Raw genomic sequence first — 24,067 nt, 5'->3', positions numbered from 1 at the left:
GCGAACGATAGTGTTGTTTTACCGCCTACCTTCTGGTCAATTTTAAAAGTTATCATTTTCGAATGACTTTTTTGAGTTAATATAAATATTTGTATGAATTTTCGTAAACTCATAACTCCTATCAGGAATACAGAATAGAGAGTTGGGTAAACACGGACCTGGGATACACCAGAGGTAGGAATCCAGTATAGGTACGGTAACTCATATTCATCCGACCCATTCACTGTGATATTAAATGTGTAAAAAATGAGGCATGGTTTTGAAGAATTTCGTCTTTCGAAAAGGCAGTTGGAGTATAGGTACGATTACAGAAATTGGAAATTGCCAAGTTCGTTTAAAATACAGTTGTAATAATGAGTCTTACAAACAAACAATGTTGTTACAAGCTTTGTCATCTGATTCGTCACCATGTATGTTGTCAGTGTGTCATGTAAATTTTCCTACAATGCTATTGACTGTCATCTTCCCAATAATGACAACAAAACACAATTCATTGTTTATACATACAATGGTTACTTTCAAAACGCCTGTGCATTTTATCTCGTTATTATTCACACGTACTATTTAGCAAACAACGGGGTAATTCCTTTTTATGCCCCTTCAAAGAAGAGGGACATATTCCTTTGCACCTGTCGGTCGGTTGGTAGACCACATGTTGTCCGCTCAATATCCTGAGAACCATTCACTTGATCGTAATGATATTTCATATGTGGGTTGGTTAGGAGTAGAAGAGGACCCCTATTGCTTTTTCGGGTCAAAAATTTAAATGGCAAGGGTCAATCTACTTTGGACATAGAAATATACTGTCCGCTCAATATCTTGAGAACTCTTTGCTTGACAGACATCAAACTTAGTTCACTTGAACATTGTAAGAAGTAGATGACCCCAATTGATTTTGAAGTGAAATGGTCAAATGTCAAGGGTCAAACTGGACATACGAATATACTCTCTGCTGAATATCTTGAGAACCCTTTGCTTGATAAACATCAAACTTGGTACACTGGTATATCTTTAGGACAAGATGATCCCTCTTGATTTTGAGGTCACATCATCAAAGGCCAAGAGTCAAACTAGAGATAGGAATATATTGTCCGATCAATATCTTGAGAACCCTTTGCTTGACAGACATCAAACTTGGTACATCTTCAGGAGCAGATGACCCCTATTGATTTTCAGGTCACTTTGTTAAAGGTCAAGGGTCAAACTGGACATAGTAATATATTGCCTCCTATATTTTAAGAATCATTTGCTTGATTAACGGCGAATTGGTACACTGGTACGGCATAAGGAGTAAATTACCCCTATTGATTTTTAGGTCACATGGTCAATCCACTCTTGATATAGGAAGATATTCTCTGTTCAATATTTTGAATTGGTGATACTACTATCAATTAAATGATGCATGTGTATAACCCTTTTCAATTTTGTACCATTGGGGGGGGGCATATATGTATTACAAACATCTCTTCTTTAAAATACGCTTTATTATATATTTTACACTTTCCATCCCTTGAAACTCGACCAAATTTCATGCAAATTGTTTGCAGTGGTTGTACGGATGTTGACCTTGTCACCAGTTTTGAGAATCAGTGGTACAGTATTGGCACAGTTTTCAAGCCCTGGATTATGACGATTGTTACAATTTGAGTAGCCTTTATGAAATCCATTGACAAGAATATTTGTGTCAAAGATTTTTTTAGGTAGCACCAAACTTGTCCATGTAAAAATATACAGTCCATCAGAGGGCGCTGTGAAGATTCCACTATGACGATCGTAGGCCATTCCTCTGTTGAGATGGATACCATCATAAACAACATTGGTAGGAGAATTTTCATTTAGGTGCAAATGTTTGGTGGTGTACGCATTAAAGGCGATGATCGTTTTCTCTGCAAATGTATAATTTAAATTTTTAGAATACATTTTACATTTGCTTCAGCAGATTTGGACAGCTATTCACTTTGTATACATGCACTAGTACTTCTGCATTCCGATTAGGTATAAATGTTTATACCTTTTCAGATTTCACGTGCATTCCTTGTCACTTCCATTGTTTTTCACGTGCTATAATTATCAAACATCCGAATACAAAAAAGGAAGTAGAAAAGATCGCTAAAATCTCCAGTAAAAAAACCTCTTACTTGAACGACGACTAAATCACAATGCTCAATGCTTGTGAAGATATGTATTGCATGTAAAACATTGCAATATTGGACCTTTTTCATTTGTTTTATATAACTTTTCATTTGTATTGTATAAATTTTCATTAGCATTCTATAACTTTTCATTTGTGTCGTATAATTTTTCATTTGTATTATGAAAACATCATTTGTATTTTCTATTTGTGTTGTAATATTTCCCTTCATATTGTGTACTTTTCATTGGTATTGTTTAGTATTAATTTGTATTGTATGCAAGGTGAAGATAACGAACAGTGATCAATCTCATAACTCCTATAAGCAATACAAAATATAAATTTTTGATTTCTATTTGTATTGTATATTTTGGTTTGTTAAAGAGGATTTCACTGGTTTAAACCATGGTTCGATTTTCAAGTCACGGATCTCTATCTTTTTCTTAACTACTTTTTCCCTACATTTAGATTCTGCTGAACTAATCTCGTGTTTGACTAGTCCTGGATGGAAATAAACGACCAGTTTATCTCGTTAAGCATCCGGAACATCTCTCTCGTTTTCAACACGACAAAGGCTAAAGCTTAACCGATGAAATCCTTCACAATAAATCAAAATAGATAGTCCCAATGATACGAAAAAAATGGAGAAAAAAAAATGAAAATATACAACACAAATGAACAAGAGGCCCACGGGCGTATTTGCATTTAAGTCTCAATATGAAATCCTTTGTCTACATGTTTATGATATTTTAAAATATACACACAATTTCTATTCATTTACAGAAGAAGAAATGGAAGTTTGATACTTATAAATCCTTTCGACACCCCCAACTCCTCCCAAAACCCTGATTCATGAATTTCACAATTGAAGAAAACATTACAGACATCATAACCATGCATTTAATTCATCTCCCATGACTGTAAAAGTAGAGAAGAAGAAATGAATTTTTATGATGTGGCCATATTTGCCCTGCCTAGGGGCATGAACCCCGGACCCAGGAACCATGAATTTAGCAATTTAAGTAGAGAGATTGAAGGACATCATAATCATGCATTTAATTTTTGTCAAATTTATATATGGGAGCAAAGAAGATTTTCTAAGATTTAATACATTTTCATATTGGCTCCATTCTAACATCACAACACCTTAGCTTGGGACCTAGAATTTCCCAATTTTGGTAGAGACACTTTTACTTATTATAACCATGTACTCAGTTTGTCTGCTAGATGCTCAGAGGTAAAGAAGATGAATTTTAAAGATTGTATTCATTTTACAGTTTTACCCAAAATCCATGGTCCCTGGGGCTTGGGATCATGAATTTCACAATTTAAGTTTCCCTTTCCCTACAGATCCTACTAAATTTGGTTGAAATTGACCGAGTAGTTTAAGAGAAGAAGCTGATAATCTTCAAATGTTAACTCAAGACGAACTACGCACAACGACGGAGAATACGGATATAAATAGGTCACTAAGGTGACTCAGGTGACCTAAACATTATACAATACAAATGAAAAATATACAAATGATTGACTGAATATTGTTTAACGTACCTCTCGAGAATCTTTCACTCATATGGAGATATACAGATGAAAAATTATAAATGAAAATGATACAATACAAATGGAAAAGATCAAATATTTCAACGTTTGACTTGCCATAGACGTGTGTACGATATTTGTCAGAGACTAACTTCAGAAGAGGGAGAGTTGTCCGCTACATTTTCTCCCTTTCTGTATTATCTGGAGCCGTAGACCAACAATTCGAACTGACAGGTCTGTTACATTACATTTTCTCCTTTCCTGTTACCAATGTGGTAAATTAACATAATTATCTTTTAAGTGTCGAAGAAAGCCCTTTATCCGAGTAATCCCCAAATGTATGACACTGGATTTATAAATCTCATTTCCATATTCAGGGTGGTGACAGCACTTTCTGTTCAATAAAACCCTTTCTAGCAGGTCGAACATTAATCATAGATTGGCAGTAATCAGGACCACAAAAAAAAAACCCAACCTAAACATGCAAATATACGTGATCAAAACACTATCAAAACATTGCAAGTACAATGATTTCAAAATTTAATTCCTTTTCATCGAGAAGTTATGATTGTTGTTTATTTACGTCATACCTGCAGAATGTGGATTTAGGTATATAAATGATTGTTCTTTATTTACGTCATACCTGCAGGATGTGGATTTGGGGTCTTCACGCAACGATACTTGACCTCCAGATATTTGGAATACTTAGGACACGGATCCCCGAAGTTCTGGTCAGTGGCCTGAAGATGACATGTCCTGTACCCATTACAGTTCCATTTGACCTTCAGTTCCGATGTTTTTGAATGACACGTTCGTGTATCTGTTTTACCATCGGGACACAGCATGGGATCTGTTCGTCCGTAACTGGCGGTTAGAATCTGAATTTTGGTTCCTTTCAGACAACGTATAAAACCCTTTTGACCACCACAGAGGGCATACGACTGATCTGCTGAAGTGGTAAGATATATTTTTGATACCAGCGTTGTACCTTTCTTTGAAATTGAATATCTATGCAAGAAATAAGCATGTGACTTACCTGATGCACATGTCTCTGCGACCAATGATAACACAAGTAATATACGTACACGAGTGAAATATTCCATCTGTTTTTCTTCTACAAAATGATATATAAGAAATATAAAATGATACTTAAAGATTATGTCCTGAATATAGGAAAATATGTCCACCCAAAGGTCGTTGTATGCTAAAGAGAATCGAACTTGCGAGTTCTGTCTCTGCGTAACGAGCGAGGACAGCCATCTTTACCGATATTCTGTGTATTTTCTTTAGATTTTTTCAAATTATATATAAGCACTTATGTATCCTTTAGGCCTATGTAAAAAGTTATGACGTCACAATCATTGAGTTATGTAAGCAAATAGCCAGCTCTTATTGCATAGTAAAATCATGGTTACTCTCTATAAAATGTACAAGGGAAATATCAAAACATGTAGTAGTGCAGATTTCAAAAGACAATCTAAAGATAAAGATCACATCATTTCTCAGACAAATTATTTGATGAATTATCATAAATAGTGCTTCAACATTCTCTAAATATAGTATTACCTTGTACCAGCAGAATAGTTTACAATGACGCATACATCTATAAACCCTATATATATATATATATATATATATATATATATATATATATTCATGTTATAGTATTTGCGTGACTGTATGCACCATGTTGCTTTCTTGCATCACATGAGTGTTGTGTTACTAATTTTCGAATCGCATGCTGTCATGTCGCTTCAAAATTATTCCATTGCTTAAAATCAAGTGTACGTGATTTTTTCATTCGTTTTGGGAATATAGCTTGGGTGATAAGGGATATTTTTTATGCCAAGAATACGACAAAGGAGTGTATCATTTTCAAATTAGATTTACCGAATTTCTTTGATTTGTTTTTTTCAAGAGTTATTCCTTTAAATCACTCCCAAGAAACCGTGAATAAAATTAAGTTAGAAAAATATGCATTCGGAATAGGCTGTTGGCTAATAAGGAGCACAATTCGTGCCCATGGAAATTCCTAAAGATTGCTTAATGATCCAATCAACAAGGACTACGTAGATATTTTCAGTTAGGAACTCCAGCAACTTTTCTCTATCAGCTTCAGAGTACGTTTGCGCAGAATCGGTGTGGTATTTAACAAAGTCGTTATTTTGAATGAGTTCCAATTTTATTGAAGAAACAGTTGTCTTTGATGTAAAAAAGCCTAGTTTCTAATTCGGAGAAAGGAATGGAAGTGTAAGCATATAATCCCCTCTGACAATTCATTATCATTAATACTCATTTCAGTATTCTATATAACATATATAGGCCTTAAGACAAACTACATCTCAATTTCATAATTTTGGAAAATAGATTAACTGTTAACTAATTTGAATTTATCACTTACCACCGTTATAAATTCTCAAAACTAACCTAATCCACTTTTACAATTCTCTCCAGCAAATTACTTTCGAGGTATTGGTTGCGATAACCAATAGGTTTGTACCTGGGAGACCCGAGTTTGATGCTCTACCACGGCCCCAAGGTGTTTAAGATATGCAATGACTGTTCCGTCGCCAAGAGGCCTATATCAGCTACCTACACAAGATATGGGTCTTTCGGATTTTCCGTGTCTGGGTAGGCGTTTTCATGAAATGGGTCAAATATTGTTACACTTAACCTACAGCAGGTGATGGCTCTATGTAAGGGGTTTTTTTCCTCTCGAATAAATCGTGAATTTAAAGTTTTCCAGAAAAGGTTATTTCATGCCAATCTAGATGTTGGAACTCCCCGTCTGAGTGATTGAATGATTGATTGATTGATGTTTTCTAACACACTCAACACTTTTTCAGTTATCTGTTAGCGCCCAGTTGTTGTTTGGTTGGTTTTTGGTTTTTTTTGGCATACTATAAAACCTGGCCTGACCCCATTGGCCTGGCCTGGTCTCAAAATTGGCCTACTCCAATTTTGGCCTCTAATTATCCTTCATCCCAAATTTTGGCCTGGCCTCAAAAGTTGGCCTGGCCTCAAATTTGGTCTCTAAATTTGTTTTTGTCCTCAACCAAAAAAAATTGTTACTTCAAAATTTTGATTGAATTCATTGGTTTATTATTGGATTTAGTTTTTCAAAGTCGTAGCGAATAAATATGTTTCTGTTGTTTTGTAAATGTGCAGTTTAAAATAATCATGAACTACCACCAATCTGATTAATGTTATTGAATATCTATTGATCAGTTTATTGAATAAATCATTTTTTTCCCTTCATATCTTTATGTACTAGTACACACCAAAAGAGATTGCACAACTAATGAAGCAATTGGCATATTGATTTTTTTCAGAATTATGATTGATTCATTATTGGTTTTAGTTTTTCAAAGTTGTAGAAATAAAATGATAAATGTCCATTAGAATAAAGATGAAATACTACGAATCTGATTGATTTTATTGATAATCTATTGATTAGTTTATTGACAAAATTATTTGCTTTCCCCTTCCTAACTTATGTACTAGAACACCAAAAAGTATACTGATGAAATGATTGATATGTTTTGTATTCAATAGAATTCAATTTGATATCAATTTACATATTATAAAAGTGTTGTCATTATAATGAATTTGATTTTAAGAGCAGGGCACATTCCGAACAGAGCATGTGGTCTTAATGTTTTCAATGTGCAGATAGCACGCATTTAGTGTTACTTGTTTAATTTCCAAAGCATGATAAATGACATTTTTAAAAAAACAAAATAAACACAGTGAAATGTTTGCTAGCATAATGATAATAGCCAGTAAACTAAGGGTTTTAGATTTGTATTTTAATGTTCATTTATCTATACTTTACGTAGAATGAACAATGTACATGTAGATTAAAACGAATATGATGTATTATAAATAGTTCTTTCTTGATTTCATGATTAAGTGTCAATACTCATTGCAAAAATGACAAGTTCCCATGCTATGAAGGTCTGTCCTGTCAGGATAAAGGGAATATCAATCACCATATTAAAGGATGGTGATGAAAACATTTGCTGAAGTTGGAAATTCCATTATACAGAAACAATGGAGCAGTCCAACATTTGCAAATAGGGTGTGTTTGATACAACAGAAAATTTTAATTAATAACTCATTTTATGATAGTGCCTAAACTAAATAAGGTATACAAAATTGTCTGTATGAATTTTCAAAATTGTGATTTTTTTCTAGTTTTGTGATAAAGCAACAGTAAAACAGAACTAATTACAATTATTGCATTAAATCTGTCCACCGGTCCTCTTCTTATTTTATATCAAAACTTGCATTAGTTAACCACAAAAAAAAAATCGTTTGTACCTCTATCTAACCACTGCAGCAGCTATATCTAAGCAAATATCAGATACATGTAATGCTCATAATATTGTTTTATAATGGAGAACAAAGGTTTATGCATCTACAAATTCACAAAGTGCAGCTTTAATTTTTGTGCTTTACTTCTTAACGTTTTTAGACTGTCATCAAAATCATCTTTCATTCTGATAATGATTGAAAATAAACGTTCTGTGCAGAGCTGTGTGACATTTCAAACCCGTATATCATAGATTAACCTCAACCTTGAATTCCTGTCAAGACCCATGCTGTAGAACTCTGTGTTAAATTAATATGTTGTAAATAATCTGACATCCCATTACAGCACTAGTGTTACATGTTTATTTCAAATAGTTGAAACAGATATGAACATCCTTAATTCATCAAAGTTGTAGTTTCAAATCTGTATGATTTATGGTAGTATTTTTATACCTAGATATCAGACTCATTGTTCTTATCAATGAGAGTGATGGTGGTACACTACATTGCAGTGTGTGAAGTGTGATGATTCATCATTACGCTAGTGTGAATTTGTTTTTTATATTCATTATCAATAAGTGAAATGGATCATTAGTAAAATGAGTTTTCAATGTGCATATTTACAAAACAACACAAACATATCATTTATATTCAATAATTTTGAAAAATCAAAACTAATAATAAACAATGAAATCAATCATAATTCAGAAAAAAAATCAATAAGCCAATCATTTCATTAGTTCCGTATACATTTTTTAGTGTGTACTAGTATATATGTTAGGAAGGGAAAAAATTATTTAATCAATAAACTGATCAATAGATATTCAATAAAATCAATCAGATTGGTGGTAGTTCATGATTATTTTAATGTGCACATTAACAAAATAACAGAAACATATAGTTCATGTTCAACAATTAAAAAAAAAATAACATCAATAATAAATCAATGAAATCAATCATAATTCTGGGGAAAAAAATCACTATCCCAATCGTTTCATTGGTTGTGTATACATTTTTGGTGTATACAAGTACATACAGATATGAAAGGAAAAGAAAATGATTTGATCAATAAACTAATCAATAGATATTCGATAAAATCAATCAGATTGGTGGTAGTTTATGATTATTTTAAAATACAACAGTAACATCATTTATCTGCTATGACTTTGAAAAACTAACACCAATAATAAATCAATGTATTCAATCGAAATTTTAAATTTAAAAAAAAATTTTGGTTGAGGCCAAAAAAATTTTTAGAGGCCAAATTTGAGGCCAGGCCAACTTTTGAGGCCAGGCCAAAATTTGGGATGGACCATAATTAGAGGCCAAAATTGGGACCAGGCCAGGCCAATGGGGCCAGGTTTTATAGTATGCCTTTTTTATTGTTGGATGAGAGTTCCCAGACAATCTGACTAAAGTACAGACCTATATTACTATATATATAATAATATAGGTCTGTACTTTAGTCAGATTGGTTCCCAGATACAATGTACCTGGGAAGAGACCACCGACCTTCCGAATGTAAACTGGGAAACTTTCTCACTTACCGGGAAACTTTCTCACTTACCGGCACGAGCGGGATTCAAAAAGAGGTGAGAGGCCGTGTCATTTTGAGCGCGATGCTCTAACCACTCGGCTACGGAGGCCCTCCGTCTGAGTGAAGATGACTATCTAAGGTCACACTCGTCTGTACCACGCTTACTCTCCGTCAACCGTCAGCTGTTCTCCCTCCTACAGTGTAATCAATCGCCTGTTTGTCCTGGCCTGCTCATATTACACTGATGAATCACGTGAAGAACACACGTGCTGTAACATCCATGTATGTACCAACTAGTGAACAATGTAATCTCGTGAATGGAAAGTTTAATGTATACTCTTTCGTAGGTTTGTGGAGGCTGGCCGATGGAATATCACGTTTACTCAAGTACAGTATATTTTTTGTTCAATACAATATATGAATAAAGGTATATATATATATATATATATATATATATATATATATATATATATATACTTGATTTTCTTGTGAAATTCTGATTTACATAAAAGTCTTATTAATACCCATATAAAAGTCTCATTGATACCCTTTATCAATGACCACGGGTACTAGAAGACCAGGAAAATAATCATGGTATAATAAACCCTTCTTTTTTTTCCTTTCGTAGTGTTAAGAAATCTCATGTGTGACGTAGAACACCCTGGTATTTTCCTTTCACTTTATCACTTGTTTGCCACTGTTTTTATTTAATTTGTCGTTCTGGATAATATTTAACGGATCCCCCCTTATCACGACTGGAATCTGAATAATATTTAATGGACCCCCTACTAGCACGCCTGCAAAAATTGAAACACACAGCCAGATCATCCCATGTTACTTTCCAAAGTTCTCCCTTACTGCGGTTATGACAAGTTGCTGATTTGCACAAAAGTAAAACATTTACGTGCTGATTGGGAATTTAACACGCTGGAGTTTCAAAGGGTTGTAACAAAATGTAAATATCTCATGAAAAACATCATTATTCAATGTTTATACCTTTATTACAGATAGACAGATATATTTATTAATTTGAATTACAAATGTTGATTTTTAAAAATAAATATAGTTAATTCTACCATTACACTGCATTCAGCAGTTCTGAAACTGTATATTATTCAATCTTTACTATACATACATAAGGTATAAACTTACCATATTTAACAGGTGTAACTTGATAATCGTCAGCATTGTACACTATATGCATCAATTTTCTTTATATAAATTTTACGCCATTTCATGAAATAATTGCTAATTTACTACACATTATCATTTTTTCCCATTGTATAGATGATCTTATCCTACATGTAAAACATATACGGTACCAATTTTGATGCACCAGATGCGCATTTCGACAAATAATGTCTCTTCAGTGATGCTCAACCGAAATGTTTGAAATCCGAAATAACTACATATAAAAGTACTGTAAATTTCTGAAGATTTTTACATAGCGTAAAACATTTTGTGCTTTTTGACTTTTAAGACCATTATTTTACAAATTCACTTATCCTTCACCATTGAATACTTTTGATCAAGTTTATACAAAAGGACCATTCACTATCAAACGATAACTGTGAAACCCTTCACTGCAATACCAATGACACGTTTGAAATCTAAAAGCATGAATATATTTAACTTTATCCAGAGCATCTGTCAGTAGATCTGCATTTTTCTAGCAGTGAAGACACGCCCACAACTATGTATATACATATACATATTATACATGTAAAATAAGGACTATTCATTATTTCTATTCTAAGTATGCAATATACAATACTACAACTATTATACTAAATGGAAAACTGAAAAATAAAGGTATCTTTCAAATATACATTACAGCTCATTTTTCACCTTTTTAAATGAATAATATTTAGAAGTAAAAATATATATATACATCAGGAGTTTTGTTAATGCGATATGCAAACATTTGAAGTACAACAAATAATGAAATATGGATAATGCCACACAGTGAAGTACAGGATGTGAAATGAGCAAGGTGAAGATGAAGAACGGACGTCTCTGATTGCAGTCGTCCACAAACTGCCAATTTCAGGCATCAGCACATTTGTTGAGTTCTTTTGTCAATATAGGCACGAAGATTACGTTGGATAAGATGAACGCTTTGAAAGAAAAGAAACAAAATTAATCTAGAAAAGAAAACAAAATTATGAAAACAATGTGTTAAGTATGGGATATAATACATGTCATCTTCAATGTTAGTAATACCTCAAGTTAACACATCCTTTGAATCAAGTTACTGCCTGGATACTACATTGCAACTAAGTGTATATGTGACCTTGAATCTGACCTAAAAAAAAAGGTCATTCACCGGTCATGAATATAATTGATATGAAGTTGCATTGCTAAATAGTAATGCACTCCAAACGCGAAGATCATGAGGTATACTTTTTATGTAAGCAAAAGCACTATGTACAACTAATTAAAAAATCTCGAAAAATAATTTTAAAGAAGGAAATCATAACGATGATATTTCATAGATTGTAAAACGTTTTCGAAGCTGTTTTATACGCCAATACAAAAAATAACCGGTATAAACGGGTAAATCAAGCAAATTCCTATCAACTTTTACAGACTTGATAGATCTATAGTCCGACTGATTATGATGAAATATACGACGAATGTTATCAAATGAAATCGGGCATGAATATCGTGCAACTTCCCTTCAACTTTAGTGTCGCCCACCATAAGTCTATTAGCTTTCACAAACTATGCTGCACGTGTAGTTAAAATTTTTAAAAGTATTGATACATTATAACTATTTATCACAATCACGAGCCCGACGTCGTACGCCCGTGATGTCGCTTTAAAGATTGTCCCATTCTTTAGAAGTATAAACAAATATATTTAAATTTCCAACTTTTTGCCTTCGATAGCTTTACCAGTGGTAACGATAGCCATTTCCTCAAGAATGCGATGCAGTTGTGAACTATGTTTGTATGAATCTTTGAAAATATAGTACTTCTATCTTAACTGCTAGGAATTCGTATAGAAAAGGAATTAAAATGGAAATATAAAAAAAAAATTCAGTTTTGAAATGCATGAGGGCATGAACTACAATGTTATAAAAGATATATTTCAGGCCAACAATGTAATTTTTAACCTATTTTCTTCCTATCAAGAAAACAAATGATATACATGTACTCACCGTTTTTCTATGAATCCCAATGTGTGAAATGCCACAAAAGATCCCACTAGCCTCTGGAATTTCCACTGTTATCACAGCGTGCTCTCCCATCTGGACCCACGGGGCAGCCCGGGGTCCCCTGTAGGTAAAACAAAGATAATTTAAAACAACATCGGTAGTGTCAACACCACAAGATTTCTAATACTGTAAATTCCTTATTTTACGCGAATACTTAAATCGCGAAATGACTCGTACACGTCAAATCGCGAGAACAGAAATTCACGAGTGTTATGTTGATCAAGAGTTTTTAGCACTGTAAATATAAGAATGAATAACTTTATTTCGCGAGTGATGCTTCTCGCGAAGATAATAAATTTCTCGCGTATAATTAGAAATTTACAGTAAATGTTCCGTGAACCCTGTCTTATCAGGTTGTACTACTTGTGTATCTATATGAAATGCTGATAACACGTACTATTCAATATAACACCAACCATGCAGAAAGATATAGACGACATGGGAAAAAAAGAAACCATATCAAACAAGGTAAATAAGTTTAGGGGTGGTGTCATGCATGGAAAATGTACTTCTGCTCATGCCATTTACCTTCATGTAATACTGAATACCACATCCGGGCAACGGAAGGCCATTATCACCCACGGGACAAGGGGCGTCTAGTCCGGGCATTCCCTGACCAGGCAAAACCACGTTCAATTAGCAAGTTTTGAACGATAAGTTACAACACTCTGGACACTACATTACAAACAGACACACGGACAATGACAATACCAAACAATGAACAACACTATCAGAATCACAACAATTAATGCTGCACAGGATATGATGGTGGGCCTCACTGACACCAAGTCATGTGTATCAATATTACCTTTATTTCACTTTTATTACACTGAACGTACACAGCCTAATGATCAATTAGTCTTGCGGGATTATTCAAATTTCAATGACATTTTATCAATCATATTCAGTCATATAAAATTTACAATTTATATGTAGCCTATCATTAAATAAACAAAAAAGTAATTGCAAAGAGTTTGTCATTGTTTTCACATTTAAATCAAAGTCACCGATGCACTTGTTTATATACCTTGAATAGAGAAATCTACAAGAAGATTACCTGCAAGCCTTTTGTTCCACGCCTCCCCCTTCTTCCCCTATCCCCCTAAACAATAGAATGCACCACAGGATATGTACAATGCATCAAGTACGGGATATATACACAGCAACGGGATAAACAATCGAACACGTTCATACAGAGTTGTCGTTCTTACCTTTTCTCCTTTCTGACATGTGCATGCACCCCCACTCACTGTGTTTATCGGCCCGGGTGGACCTGGCGGTCCCTAGAACATAATGTTTGTAAATATAATATGATACGCATTGCTAAATCACGCAGTCAATGTTTGATCTAATGATTTGATTGTCTTTACTGGATCTACTTTAATAATTAAAGATTGCATACCATATCAAAAACAAAGTGTACCCAGTGTACAACACATTACGTGAAATCAAAAGTAGCACGACTTATACAGAATATTCCTTAGAATGGAATTTCATATGTAATTTTAGAAGTTCTAGTATGTACATAACATATGGTATTTCTAAAGCAATATTGATATGTAACAATTGCAGCTCCTGGATTTGCAACAATACCACGATAATTCCTGGCTTCTAATCGATAAATTGTGAAGATGTGACGTGTTGGATATAGATCACACTGACCTCATTAAGAAAACACAAGATTTATCCATTTAAAAGTCTACACATATATATAAGATTTCAAAGAAATGTGGGTAATGACTTTTCATTGAGCACTTTCTCATAATAATAATTGACAGAAAATGTCTAAAATATTGTACATTGTACGTTTATCAAGAAATAAAGATTTTTTTAAATATGTCTTTTGTAGTAAAAGAGCGCAGGTTATATAAACTTCATCTCAAAGTACATATACTACAAACCAATTTTTGTGACACTCGAGCATTAGGGTATAAATATCAAAAATGAAAATATGTTGAAACATTTCATCAAATGGATCAGTATGTTCTATACATATACTACAACTTATCATATAAAAACACATCGCTAATTATTTTCAATTTTCACTGTCTCTTTTCTTGATATCTGCATTGATGAAGCTATGCTTAATTAAATAGATATTAGTAAAGCTAATGAATATAAGGGTATAATTAGGCTACAATTCTGTTGAAAGTTGCAAAAGGTCTACAAGAGACGCCCAACATTGACATTGAAGAACCTGGAAAATAAAAGAAAATCATGCAAAACATGTATCATGCATTCGCAGTTCAATATATTGGTAGACTACTCACCTCAAACAATATACATCATGTATCATGTTATAGTACTTATCTTCAGAGTTTTTTCTATATTTTGTCATGTCAATTTTCCTGCTCTAAAATTCTACATAGAATCATTACTTCTGTAAGTATTTTTACCAAAGAAACTTGCTTTTTAAGATGAAAAATGGATTAACTTTAAAAGTATTCATTCTATTGAGGTGCACAAACCATCGCCAGTAAATTACAGATGAGGTGCATTTAGAGTTCCATAAATAATAGTGCTAAACATTTTCATCACCCCATGCAGGTTGGTTCCAAAATGTCTAGTAACAGTTTTCCCTTATTATACCGCGTCGTTTTCACTGAACTAAAGATCAACAGAAAATCGAGGGCTAGTATACAAAGGGATGACTGTATTTAGAATAAATTCTACTAACTTACCATCGGCCCTGGAACACCTGCATCTCCGATTTCACCTTTTTCACCTGGCGGCCCAAAACGCCCCTAAATTAATTACACTTGAAATCTAACACTGCAAACTAAACGACATAGCTCTATATCTCCAACATCACCGAGCTATTACGCATATACAAACATTAAATCTTTACAACTAAAACCCGACATATTGCCAAGTTTCATCAAATAGCAACTACACAAAAGGTTTATACAATTAGTATTAACAGAAACACATTCATATCCAATTACAAATATTTGCAAAATTATCATTCCTACACATTCAACATTTGCCTTTTGTAGCTAAGGTTCTACGACATCCAACATTTCTAGCCATTCAAAAGACTAAACCCCTGTAGGTCTTAAGCAAAATATCTATCCGAACAAGCTCGAACAACATTTACCAGCCCTTAAAATGACAAAGATAAATACTAGGTATCATTAAGATACTCGTAATTTGTTTCATGTACATTTATCGAAGCATCAACAAAGTTGATCAAATAGACTGTTCAAATACAGACCATTAAGAAAAATTTGAACTCACAGGTAATCCCATAGGTCCAATATGTCCATCGTTCCCTTTTTCACCCTGCAGTAAACAATGATTGACAATTAGGACAGAATTGCAAATTTCCATAGCAGTCAAACTGAGGCATTCCATATACTATGACAAGTTTCAGTACTCATTACTGTAGAAAATAATTTCCCTTGCATAAAAACTTTCCTTATCATAACCATATACGTATAAGTTTTATCATTGCGCTAAGGGATAGAGGTTTTTTAGCAAGAATATATTGTGTGATCTTGACCTTTTTGATAGAGATCTTATGGATTATTTTTGTGAAGACATGAATAGTATGCAACATCAAGGAAAAAATACGTTGTAAAAATATGAATTCCTACATATTATGTAAGTCCTTTGACCTTCAAACAACTTCAAATTGCTTCATTCAATGCAAAGATAGAATGTTTTAGTTCAATTGTTAAGGAGAAATAAAATTTATAATTTCTTACTAAATGACTTTGACATTCAATGCTTCTTTCGCTCTCAAAAATTGCATCACGATACTTCTGAATTTTATTCTAAATTCATTTTTTTAAAATATTCAATAAAAAGTGATTTGGTGTATACATGTGTGCTTGTAACCTTGACCTATGGTTGTCTCCGATATCAATTATTGATAATAATTCAAGTTAAACACATTATTTGAATTAAGGTACTGTCTGGGCTCTCCGTTATATCTGACTGTAAATGCGATCTAGCACCTGACCTAAAACGAGATCATTCAGCTTTGTGTGAAGATGCATTGCTAAAACTTTAATGTTACTAGTGATACCAGACACAAAAGATAAACGCCCTATCACCCATCCTTAGCCAAACCGGATATTGACTCATTTCAGATTTATTCATTTATTCTTAATTCCTATACACAATATACAACTGAATTGGTGTAAAAGCGGATTTAATTAATTTTGTTACAAAATCATTCATTTTGATTATTACAGCTGTACCATGTCGTTACAACAAATTTGACAAACTCCAAACTACATAGAAATGACGACAATAAGTATGACATATTTCTTACAAATAAAAATATTAGTAACTTCAGAAATTACTAATGCTAATTTTACAAGCAAGAATGAAACAATTTCCCGATTTTTAACATTTTGACAATCTGGGGAAGGGCAACAATTCTCAAAAGTGTTTTCTTTGGTAAAATACAACCTAGCAACTTTAGGGAACCAAAACATGTTTTCAGTTAGGATATTAAAACCTACATAAGGAGGAATCATTATTAATATTTAATAGACCACAATTTTTTACCAAATCAACATAATTTTCCACTTTTCTACATCTTCAGCTGAAATCTTTTGGGCGTGATGTGCCGAGGATTACGCTCAAAAACTAAATGCGCTGATTAAAACAAACATATTCAACAAGCAAGAGTTCCGCAAGGTGGGGCATATCCCTCGCAATGAGTGTTTACACGCTATGAAGTGTAACTTGACCATTGGACCCTAAAATCAGTAGGATTCTTAATAACATAGCTACACGAAAGGTGATGATAACGAACAGTGACCAATCTCATAACTCATATAAGCAATACAAAATATAGTCGGGAAAACATGTGTGACATATGAAATTAGACATTAACGGCAAACTGACAACTCAACTGTATGACAAACGGGATGATTTCAGTCTCTCCATCGTCAACTTCCCATATTTATGTAACAATATTCCATTATCACCTACATATGGTGCTGATATATCTCAACTGATTCGATACGCAAGAGCTTGTTCTGCGTATGGTCAGTTTTTAAATCGAGCCAAGCTACTGACAAACAAGTTGATGGTGCAGGGGTTCCAACAGTCTCATTTAAAGTCAGCATTTCGTATATTCTATGGTCGTTATAACGATGTAGTTTGCCAATACAACCTATCATTGGGTCAAATGCTGTCTGGCGTGTTTCATACCGATTGTTAGACCGTTCTTGGCACACTGATTTTGACTACGGACAACTCCGTTTACCTGATCAGGATATAGGGCTCACGGCGGGTGTGACCGGTCAACAGGGGATGCTTACTCCTCCTAGGCACTTGATCCCACCTCTGGTGTGTCCAGGGGTCCGTGTTTGCCCAACTATCTATTTTGTATTGCTTATAGGAGTTATGAGGTTGATCACTGTTCGTTATCTTCACTTTTCATCAATGGAGCAAACATGTGGTCTGTAAAGTGTCAACCTTTTTTCTAAGAAGTCCCGTAGTGACTTTGGACCCACAATCAATAGGGTTATTCCTCTCTCGATAACATAGCTACATGCGACATATGAAATCAATGGAGCAAAAATGTGGCCTGTAAAGTCTCTAAAAACATTTCTAATCAGGTATCATAATGACCAAACTCAGTGTTACACCCACTTACCCACACTATACACACACTCACCCACAAGCAAACGGGACCATTACTATATCTCCACTCACAATGAATTGCAAGAGGATAATAAATGGTTTTGATTTATCATGTGATTTAAATGCCCTTTATGAATTATATCTTTAAATTTCACCACTATTGCATTGCAAATCAAAAGCATAATCAAATGTAGCACTTACATATCCTCCTGAATTCTGGCTTGTTCTCCAAATAAGGCCAATATCACTGTTATTTGATTTTTTATACGAAAGTTCTTACGCTACTATCATCATTCATTTCCGTTACTATCACCCTCCCTGTTTTTTCAACGACGAATTTTCTGTTCATATGAGCCGTATAAAAAATCATATAACACCTGATCGTAATTGTTGCTAGTGTATGATATTTCTTACCTACATATCATTCGCAAATAAACAATACAAATAGATATAATAAGTAAACGTGGTCTTTCCGGAATTTCCTTCCGCCATCTTGGGATGATAGTAACGATCGTTACTATCATCAGTTTAATACCAGTGATATACATACGGAGAAAATGACCAAAAATATGAATTATCTATATTTTGAAGTGTTTTGAGTTTTATGCACAAACTACAAAAATTATCTAATAGTAAGTGATGTAAACATGTATATACATTTGCGGATTTCAAAAACGTAATAACAAACAGGTTGTGGTTGTGAATCACAGTCACATCTGTACCATGAGAAAGACCTTTTGGAATTGCATCCTCTGGAACAATACAAGAATGCCAGAATGTCAAAAATCGGGAGGACTGTATCATCGCAGCTAGCAAGAGTCAGAAGAAGATCGCATTAGTTATAGTGAACATGTTACGAATACCACCAACCGTTTCACATTAGTTATAGTGAACATGTTACGAATACCACCAACCGTTTCACATTAGTTATAGTGAACATGTTACGAATACCACCAACCGTTTCACATTAGTTATAGTGAACATGTTACGAATACCACCAACCGTTTCACATTAGTTATAGTGAACATGTTACGAATACCACCAACCGTTTCACCTTTGGGACCTGTGGGACCTTTCTGACCCTGTAAATCAAACGAAAAGTCACGTCAGCCAAACTTCATTGATACACTGCGCAGGTTTGACAGGAATACAGGAATAATTCGTTCCACGTGTAGTTATGGTTAAGAAATACACATCTGGTGTTTGTTATGCTTACCTTTATTCCTGGCCGTCCTTGGACACCTTGCGGACCCTAAAGGTATACAACGGACAGTGTTGAAGAAAGGAACACAAGTAGATGTATAAAATGGACAACATAGTAGATATGAACTAGACAATTTTGCAAAAGGTTAAGCTATGAAGTTGTAGACATATAAATATAAAAATGCACAATATTGTAGAGAGGTAGAGATATGTAAAGGTAGATATGAAATACGCAATGTTGTAGAAAGGTCAAAATAGTTTACAAAGGTATCTATGAATATGTCAATATCATTCAAATATTGACTGTTTACTTATTTCATTATCATTTGATGCCCACTGTGTTAAATATTCGTGACAACGGTGTGGCAACAGATTAAATAGCACACCGTTCTGTGTTTTTACCATTTAACTCCCCGTGTTTGTCGGTCAAGATGGAATAGCCATGAGTATTTTCTACACAGTTGATTGGTTCGGCATTGTGACGTCAACATTATTTGTTTAGTTCGTGATGCTATTATGAATAATTATTATTGTCAAATAAACATATTCTTCAGAGAGAAGTCCTGTTGTAATATCAACATATAGACAGAGATGTTCGTAAAACATGGAGTCAGAAAATGCTGAAATTAACAAGGAAGGGGGGGGGGCTACTGTGATTATATATATATATATATATATATATATATATATATATATATATATATATATTGTATAACATTTCTCATCATTACCTATCATTACCTACAAATATTTAGGAAAAACCTCGAGTATGTGGGAAACGGAAAAAGAATCGTTTTATAATGACCATTACCTGGGGTCCAGGGGGTCCTGGGGGTCCAGGTATCTAAAATTAGTAAACAATAAAACAAGATAACAAACATATAAAGAAACAAACGTGATGGACACGAAGTAGACGTAGCAAAAAGTACATCATTTATTTCACAAGATGATTCCCAAACAAAAAGACTACTCACCACTCGACTAACTCCTTTCAGCTCTGAGCTGTTTATAAAGTTTGTGTCCCCCTACAATACAAATCATATTTCCAGTACTGTTTTCTACTGATTCAGAACTGGTGAATTCGCTTTACTGTCATTTGTTAATTCTAAATTTTACCGTGTAGGGTGGCAGTAAATATTAAATTTACAACATGACAACTAATTGTTGTGGTTTAAAACTGTTTCCACTTTATAAATTGTTATGAGTATTCTAAATCAATAAAGGACAATCGCTTCTCTAACTTCTTTTCTCACATCTCAGTTTGTCTTTACGAATACATTTATATTCTGTTTGTTTGGACAAAGTTTCAAAAATTCTTATCAAGTTTTTCTCTATGACACCAACTCAAAGTCGTACCGGGTAAATTTGTTGTTTTATGACCAGTCGTACCGGGTAAATATGTTGTTTTACGACCAGTCGTACCGGGTAAATATGTTGTTTTATGAAATATGTTGTTTTATGAAAAATGTTGTTTTATGACCAGTCGTACCGGGTAAATATGTTGTTTTACAGTCGTACTGGGTAAATATGTTGTGTTACGATCCAGTCGTACAGGGTATAGATATATATATATATATGTGTGTGTGTGTGTGTGTGTGTGTGTGTGTGTGTGTGTGTGTGTGTGTGTGTGTGTGTGTGTGTGTGTGTGTGTGTGTTTGTTGTTCCACGACCCAGTCGTACCGGGAATATATGTTGTTTTATGACCCAGTCGACAAATTTTCACCTAGGTAGAGATGGCAACAGCTGTAAGTGAAATACCACAAATTTTGACCCACGTATAACATTAACGTAGGTCCGTAACAGGAAGTGTTATTCGTCGTGCTAACGCCTACTGTGACAAGGGACCTCTGTTTAAGCCCATACATCCGAAAGACCCGTTACTTTCATTTCTAATACCGGGTGCTTGGCGAAAAGAACAGTCACTGCTCAATACGTTATACGTCTTAGGTGTGACGCGGCGCGAGAATCGAACCCGGAACCTCCAAATTGCAAAGGAAAAGTCCTAACCCCTAGGTTGCACCGAAGTAGAGTGTGGTCTCTTCTTTTTCAAATCGTGTACTAGTTTATGATTATGAGAATCTTTTCAAATCGTCTACTCTTCTACAAGTGTATTTGCACAAACGTTGATACAAAAAGGCCGTTTACGAATGTGTTACCTGACCTACTTCTTTATAATGTACTCTAAACAATAAAGAAAACATGTTACAATAACAATGGCGTCCTACCGGTGGGCCCGGAAGTCCGGGGGGACCTATTTGTCCATCCTGTCCTGAGGGTCCCAGAGGACCCTGGTCTCCCTTTTCGCCTTTCTCACCCTAAAAATAAATAATGATCATGATACTTTGATTTTGTTTAACAACTGAAATACAAAGACATTAGAAATGGGTAATTAAAGAAAAGAAAAGAAAGAAAAACTAGCATATAATTATGTGATTTCAAATTGGATTATCAAACATGAACACTTATGACAATAGAAACAGGCGTAGTTGTTGATGTTCTTGGTACGTGTTTTAAACCCATTTGAGTTTCAGAACTATGAAATCCGAACTTAGCGTGAATATTTTCCATACGAAACGTGAGTAAATAATTCATTGGATAATCTTAGTGTGCTCGTCAATTCATCTTTCACATCATACTGTTTTATTTATTTTTATCCATTGAGGTTCGAGCTTTCAAAATGTAGTATTCCAAATGACTAATTCTGTACTTTATAAGTAGTATTAAATATGTAGTTTACTATTCATATTAAATCTGTTGTTTACTATTTATATTAAATCTGTAGTTTACTAGTTATGTTAAATATGTAGTTTCTAGTATTAGATTGCAATATTTCAGAAATTGATTGAAAAAATTTCGATTTTAATATTAATTGCTTGGAGACATAGATACCCTTAAAGGGACTGATTCACGATTTCCCCAACATTTTGTTTTTCACTTTAAATGATCAAAATCTACTGTCGAGAGATTTCACAAAGAATTTTTAAAGGTTTTTCATTATCACAAAAGTTTATTTTAGAGATTTTATTATTTGTTTTGTAGATAAAGATTGCAGTATGTTACTGTTTACGAAATTTTCAAAAGAAATGGATATCGATCTAACTTTACTATATCTTTCACATTTCAAGCTTTCTTTGGGTAAAATGTGTTATCTAAAACTTAAAATATGCGACTATGCAAAATTAAGATGCTTTATATTTCACTGGTTTGTTTGGAAACATAAAAGAGACTCGAATCTTTGCTTACGTAATACAGATTTAAGGCCAAAATATTGCTTTTATTCTTACATTAAAGGGTCAAAATTTCGGCTGTGAATATTAAACGAGTTATATTTTCAATTAAAAATATTTTTTTCAAAAATCGTGTTCATACGCACTAATAATCAGTAGATTTTTTCCCCAAACTATCATGGTTAATATGTCTACATGTATTAATGGCGATATATAAAAACTTATGCAACGCGTAAACTATTTGATATCACCCCCAATTGAAAGGAATAGGTCGAAATTTCGAGTTCATTCTTGATTAATTTTCTTCAGTTGACCTTACTTGATAATGAATGCCCTGTGCGAGTCTTCCTCAGAATAATGCCGTCGGTAAGTTTTGAAATTAAGTTCATTGACTGTAGATAAGGACTCATCAGACTAAATTCATTGTGCTAGATCATATGTAAATACACTGAAGGGTGGTTGATATGCACAGGTCCCAGAATTGCTGGATAAATTCGGAAGAAAGTGTTTAAAAAATAGACTGTATTTTGAAACTATCTTTATTTACATCTCCGCAACTGTAGTTTTTTGTTTGCATATCTAATAAAGTTTTTGTATCGTTTTATTCAAGGAATACCATAGTATTGATATCTTTATTAAACTTTAAAATTTAAATTAGAATTAAAAGTTTGAGGTTTATCACCTCACATTAATATACAGTAACGAATACAACAATTAAATTATCACCTTACATTAATATACAGTAACGAATGCAACAATTAAATTATCACCTCACATTAACATACAGTAACGAATACAACAATTCACAACAATTAAATTATCACCTCACATTAATATACAGCAACGAATACAACAGTTAAATTATCACCTCACATTAATAGACAGTAACGAATACAAGAATTAAATTATCACCTCACATTAATATATAGTAACGAATAAAACAGTTTACAACAATTAAATTATCACCTCACATTAATATACAGCAACGAATACAACAATTAAATTATCATCTCACATTAACATACAGTAACGAATACAACAATTAAATTATCATCTCACAGTAATATACAGTAACGAATACAACAATTAAATTATCACCTCACATTAATATACAGTAACGAATACAACAATTAAATTATCATCTCACAGTAATATACAGTAACGAATACAACAATTAAATTATCACCTCACATTAATATACAGTAACGAATAAAACAATTAAATTATCACCTCACATTAATATACAGCAACGAATACAACAGTTAAATTATCACCTCACATTAATAGACAGT

General features: G+C 33.5%; 2 protein-coding genes across 2 annotated transcripts; both read right to left on the bottom strand.

Annotated features, from left to right (window-relative positions):
* Positions 1-1,468: 1,468 nt before the first annotated feature.
* LOC130046556 (uncharacterized) lies at positions 1,469-5,266 on the bottom strand. Its single transcript, XM_056164181.1, has 4 exons — positions 5,237-5,266; positions 4,707-4,784; positions 4,314-4,619; positions 1,469-1,886 (listed from the first exon to the last, which is right to left on the bottom strand). Exons 2-4 carry the CDS (start codon positions 4,771-4,773, stop codon positions 1,495-1,497), a joined length of 765 nt encoding a protein of 254 aa, XP_056020156.1. The 5' UTR covers positions 4,774-4,784; positions 5,237-5,266; the 3' UTR covers positions 1,469-1,494.
* A 5,237-nt stretch (positions 5,267-10,503) lies between these two features.
* LOC130054423 (collagen alpha-1(XIII) chain-like) lies at positions 10,504-23,142 on the bottom strand. The gene is made up of 11 exons (XM_056164182.1): positions 21,774-23,142; positions 20,523-20,573; positions 20,360-20,392; positions 19,562-19,597; positions 15,979-16,023; positions 15,423-15,485; positions 13,953-14,024; positions 13,799-13,843; positions 13,270-13,353; positions 12,685-12,802; positions 10,504-11,638 (listed from the first exon to the last, which is right to left on the bottom strand). Exons 5-10 carry the CDS (start codon positions 15,988-15,990, stop codon positions 12,731-12,733), a joined length of 348 nt encoding a protein of 115 aa, XP_056020157.1. The 5' UTR covers positions 15,991-16,023; positions 19,562-19,597; positions 20,360-20,392; positions 20,523-20,573; positions 21,774-23,142; the 3' UTR covers positions 10,504-11,638; positions 12,685-12,730.
* Between the last annotated feature and the right edge of the window lie 925 nt (positions 23,143-24,067).

The sequence above is a fragment of the Ostrea edulis genome, chromosome 4 (genome assembly GCF_947568905.1).
Source record: "Ostrea edulis chromosome 4, xbOstEdul1.1, whole genome shotgun sequence".
Lineage (NCBI taxonomy): Eukaryota > Metazoa > Mollusca > Bivalvia > Ostreida > Ostreidae > Ostrea > Ostrea edulis.
This window is presented reverse-complemented; position numbering and strand designations above follow the sequence as displayed.